At 39.8% G+C, this 5,441-nt stretch overlaps 1 protein-coding gene across 1 annotated transcript; it reads left to right on the forward strand.

Moving 5' to 3' along the window:
* Window positions 1–2,576: 2,576 nt before the first annotated feature.
* Window positions 2,577–3,521, forward strand: LOC102012483 (olfactory receptor 2B2-like). The gene has a single exon (XM_005413956.1). The coding sequence runs from the start codon at window positions 2,577–2,579 to the stop codon at window positions 3,519–3,521; it is 945 nt and encodes a 314-aa protein (XP_005414013.1).
* Window positions 3,522–5,441: the final 1,920 nt, after the last annotated feature.

The raw sequence follows: 5,441 nt of genomic DNA on the forward strand, positions 1-5,441 counted from the left end.
CTTGCTAAGTAATGAATATTCAGCATGTACTTTTGCTTCTACAAATCACATACTTACTCTTAAAAGAGTGTGTGATCAATCTAGTTTGGAGACCAGGCCACGTACAGAAGGAAAACCCCTCTGATATATACACATATAGTAAGGGAATTACAATATAGTATTCTGAAGAATCAGTAAAAAAAGGAAGAGCAGAAAATCTAAAGATCATTCTCATACTTGAGATGACCCTTGCAGGGTGTATACCAGTGAGATTCACACCTGCAAAAGCACAAGGGGAAATAGGAAGCTTGGCTGTATGCATTTGTCCACATGGCTCAAGCCATTATTGTGTGAGGCTATAAGGCCTACTGCATTATAATACTTGAGTTTCTCATATAAGTAAAACTATACGACATTTAAACTTCTGTGTCTGATTTATTTCTCTTAACATTATGATCTCAAAATGCATCCATGTTCCTACAAATGATGCAACTTTATCTATGTTTATGACAGAGGAGAAGGGGACAAAAAAGAATTGAGATATATATACATGTATAAACTCCCCACAATGAATGTAGTCACTATATACTATAAACATGTACTAATGAAAATACATAATAAAATAAAATAATAAATAATTTCAAAATATGATATTTGTGCAAGATGTACATGTCCAAATCTAAATGAAGGAAAGACTGTTCTCCAAAAAAACTAAAACAGTAAAGATAGAGGTCAGTGTGAGGAGGAACATCATTTTGAAAGCTGCAAATCATGAGACATGTGTTTCCTTTTTGTGTGTCTGTTTTAATACTGTTATGGATAGATTTGATAAGAGAAGCTATAGAATCGATCCAGTTGACACTTTGAATGACACAGGCAATTCAGGAAGAACAAATGTTTCCACTCCTACCAAAATGATTGCGTGTATTTTGTAACTGGGAATTGGACCCTGGTCACTGCATGTGCTAAGCATCACTCCAAAGGTGATTCTATAAAAAATGAAGAGACTTTAAGAGTTAACGGGTAGATATGGAGTCCAGTTTGTATTTGGCTACTCAGTTTTAGTGGTGAAGCAAATACTTTTTTTCATGTTTTGTCACTGTCACTCAATTCACCCATACTAATCTCATAACACGGATGATGCAGTTGCATCCAGCAATCATCCTAAATTAGGCTCCTCAGAGTCCAGTGCAAGATCAACCAGAAGCATGGTCAAAGGCCCTGGGCCAACTCCTGGCAGGTACATCACACTCACCATCTCAGTAGGAATCTGTTGATTGTTTATTATAACACTATTATATACATGCATAGGTGCACAGCAATAAGCAAAGTACAGTATGTTTAGAAAATCATAATTGGTAAGTCATTAATAGTCACTGAACTATGTATATATGATAACTGAATTGTATTAGTAAATTACATTATATCACTTAATCTGTACATGTGTTCTATGACATGGGTATAATCGTGCTTTTTTAAAAATAAGAATATTGATTCTCAAAGAGGTGAAATGACCATTTCTAAGGTTACAAATATAGAAAATGGAATTCCTAGGATTTTAAGAAAAAGGAAAATGTTCCTTTTATAACCAGTTAGATGAAAGTTCAAGATAAGTTTACTATACACTGACCTAAGCAAAACTACATTTAGAGCTATAGAAAATAGAGATATTGGCCATTGGAGTTATTTTTCAGTAACCATATTATAAAATAATTGCATGCTTTAGAATGGCGGATGGTGAGACAGAGATCCCTTAGCTGGCAGAAATAGCACAAGCAAAGAATAAATGTAGGAACAAAGGAGACAGAATATATTTAAGTTTATACATGTGGATGATAGTCTTGGGGGACTGGAAATTCATATACAGTACCAAGTTTCAGCCCTTTCTGGTGATTTGTCTCAGAGAATAAAAGCCCACCAAGTGTATCCAGATTTTTTAAAGTAGCATGTTCACAGCAAGCATTAAATTCCTTTTTGACTGACTGCTTTGTTGACTTTCTCCCTCTATATTTAGCTCTCTGCATAGAAGCAGCATTCAAACTTGGAATGTGCAGAGTCCTGGCACACAAGCGCTGCTCAAGAAGTACTCTGTCCTGTGCTGCTATGGTCAGGGTTGCTGTGCTAGAAAAAGCAGGCCAGATAGCCATGGCTCTGCAGCCACCTTCCTATTGTGCTTCCTTCCTCCTGCTTTGAGCAAACTGCTTTTCCCAGTTTGTTTGAATCCACGCTCCTTTATAATCACTAAATATCTGCAACATATAGACTTGATGGTAGTAGCATAAAACTGTCTGGAGAGAAGATATCCAAATCCAGAAGTGAATAAGCAAGCAGAAGACATTCACAAGGTAAGCGACACTTCTCGTCTCATTGCTGATGCTATTTTTGTTCCTTTCTCAGCCATCTTTAATATTGCATGGAAAATGTTGACACACCATTTTGCCTTAATAGGAATATAGAAGCATTGAGATAAAGATGCCAACAGAGCAAAAAAGAGTTCTGTCTCAGCATCTCTGGCCTCTAATTCTCAGTGGCTTCATCTGATCACAAGGAATATTTAGATGGATGTCTCAGGTGGAATTTTGCCCATCAGTGCTAAAATGCAGATCAACAATCAGAGCTTGCTGGATGATTTCATCTTACTGGGATTTTCTGACCGCCCCTGGCTAGAAACACCACTCTTCATCATTTTTCTGGTAGCCTACATGTTTGCCCTATTTGGAAATACATCCATCATCTTAGTTTCCCGCCTAGATCCCCAGCTCAACAGTCCCATGTATTTTTTTGTCTCAAATCTCTCCCTTCTAGACCTCTGCTATACCACAAGCACTGTTCCACAGATGCTCATCAACCTGAGGGGATCAGAAAAGACCATCAGCCATGGGGGCTGTGTTGCCCAGCTCTACATTTTTCTGGCCTTGGGGTCCACTGAGTGTATACTTCTGGCCATCATGGCCTTTGACCGCTATGCCGCCATTTGCAAGCCCCTCCACTATGCGGTCATCATGAACCAGAAACGGTGTGTCCATATGGCTGCTGGAACCTGGGCAAGTGGTTTTGCAAACTCCCTTGTGCAGTCCACTCTCACAGTGGTGGCCCCAAGATGTGGGCGCAGGGTGATAGACCATTTCTTCTGTGAAGTTCCCGCCCTATTGAAACTAGCTTGTACTGACACTCGTGTGAATGAAGCTGAGCTCAACGTCCTGGGGGCTCTGCTACTGCTGGTGCCCCTCACGCTCATCCTGGGGGCTTACATACTCATTGCTCAGGCTGTGATGAAAATCCGCTCTGCAGAGAGTCGCTGGAAGGCCTTCAACACCTGTGCTTCTCATCTGCTTGTAGTCTTCCTCTTCTATTTCACAGCCATCAGTATGTATGTCCAGCCTCCCTCCAGCTATTCTCATGACAGGGGCAAGATCATGGCTCTCTTCTACGGCATTGTTACACCCACCCTCAACCCCTTCATCTACACACTGAGGAACAAGGACGTGAAAGCTGCCCTGAGAAGGACACTGATGAAGGATTTTTGGGTCAGGACAAGATGAACTCTGAAAAGAAGCCCTAGAAAGCAAATATGGATGCACCACACTCTCAAAGGAGATGCTGGATGTGGAACAGAAGAGGGAAGTGGTGCCCAGGAGCACCAAGGGCACAGTAGAGCAGGAACAGGAAGAAGTGTGGTGAATTGTACATGACACTTATCCATAGCCCTCCTGTCAGTAGGAGCATTCCAGGAATCTGGGGTGCCTGCAATCATGGGTAAGGTTGAAGCTGAAATTTAACTGGGTTCACACACTGTGGCCATAAGGTTGGCAGTTCCAGGTGTAAGAAAAAAACTAGCATGATTCTTTTTCTTGACATTTTCATGGATAGAAGAGTCATTCTCAGGTTGAACTTAGCGGCATATGTCTGTAATTTCAGCACTCAGGAGGCTGAGACAGAAAAATCCCCACAAGTTCAAAGCCAGCCTGGGCTACATAGTGAAACCCTAACCCTTTAAAAAAAAAAAAAGTTTCATTCTTACCGTAGATCTTGCCAACCTCATCATACTCATTATATGATTCTTCTCTACAGTGAATTGTTAGGTCCCTCTCTTTCTCCATCTCTCCCTCCAGTTCCCGTCCTGGAGACTGAGCTCAGGGTCTGTACTCAGCCTCATTTCTCTATGTAATGGAAGCACATGCCAGCTTCACACTGGAATATCTGAATCATCAGTGTCACTACTTTTGCACTTTGGGCCCATTAGCAAAAAAGTGGTATTGAACACATGCACTGCTCTTCCAGGACAGTTGATCTGGTAGCTGAAAGGGCTTCTGAGTGGCTCACCCTGTGGTGGTGAACCTATGGTACGTGTGCTGCAGCTGGCTGTTACCACTGAAAGCCGTCACCAGACCAACAGCTGCAGATACAGTGTGCATTGTGGGTGCACTGCACACTGGCCTGATTCGTGTCCAGATGGGCCAAAATGGAATGGTGTGAGACTTCATCATGCTACTCAGCATACTTTGCAATGTAAAATGTATGAACTGTTGATTTCTACATTTTTCTGTGTAATACACTGTATGTGAGCTGCAGTTGGCCATAGGATGAGAGAGACCATGAATAAAAAGGGATTGTTTTATCTGCTTTACAATACCAAATTTTACCCAGTCCATTGTATCTTTTTCCCAACACTAAATACTAATTAATCTAATTATCAGTGGAGAAAAAGACAAAAATATTTAGAGGAAAAAGATTTTTAGAAAATTTAGAAAATATTTAACATAAATTAATACATTAATATTTTAAATTGCTATTGGATTCATTTAGAAATGATCCCATCTTTTAGAAAAGTATGCTACTACTATCCTGACTCATCTTTAATCAGTATATACTACTTCAGTCATCTCTTAACATTCAATGTGTAGTTACAGTCACCTTCAAGGGTTTCTGTCAGGTGCCAAGGTGAAATTAAGAGACAACCAAGTCAAAATCATAAAGTTAGAAGTATGGAAAAATAAATGCATTAAAAACTTGGAGATATAATTTTAAGAGTTTTTGTTTTCCCATAAATCTCCATCAAGTGCATGCTGCACATATATCAGGGCTGGTGTAGGAGGAGGCATCTGCCATGCAGACAGACTGGTGGAGGACCAAGGGCAGCATCCGGCTTTCCACAGAAAATCTTAGGTAGGAAATTCTAACCAAAGAAACCTAGATTACTTGGTATTATTAAAAATCTTCCTACAGTTTTCTTTGATTGTATTTTGGGGTTGTCACATGTACAATTTTAAAATTTTAATTCATCCAAAAAAAGGATTTTATTTCGCATATTTATGCATGTGTCTAACACACTTCAGTCACTTTCACTGCCCCACTCCCTCTCTTCATATGATTGTTTTCTCATTCACTAAGTCTGCTTTCTTCTTTAATGCCATTTTCCTTATGTTCTATAAGTAATCATTTTTAGATTCTATCTATGAGAG

This window comes from Chinchilla lanigera, unplaced genomic scaffold (assembly GCF_000276665.1).
Source record: "Chinchilla lanigera isolate Chin_1 unplaced genomic scaffold, ChiLan1.0 scaffold00175, whole genome shotgun sequence".
NCBI lineage: Eukaryota > Metazoa > Chordata > Mammalia > Rodentia > Chinchillidae > Chinchilla > Chinchilla lanigera.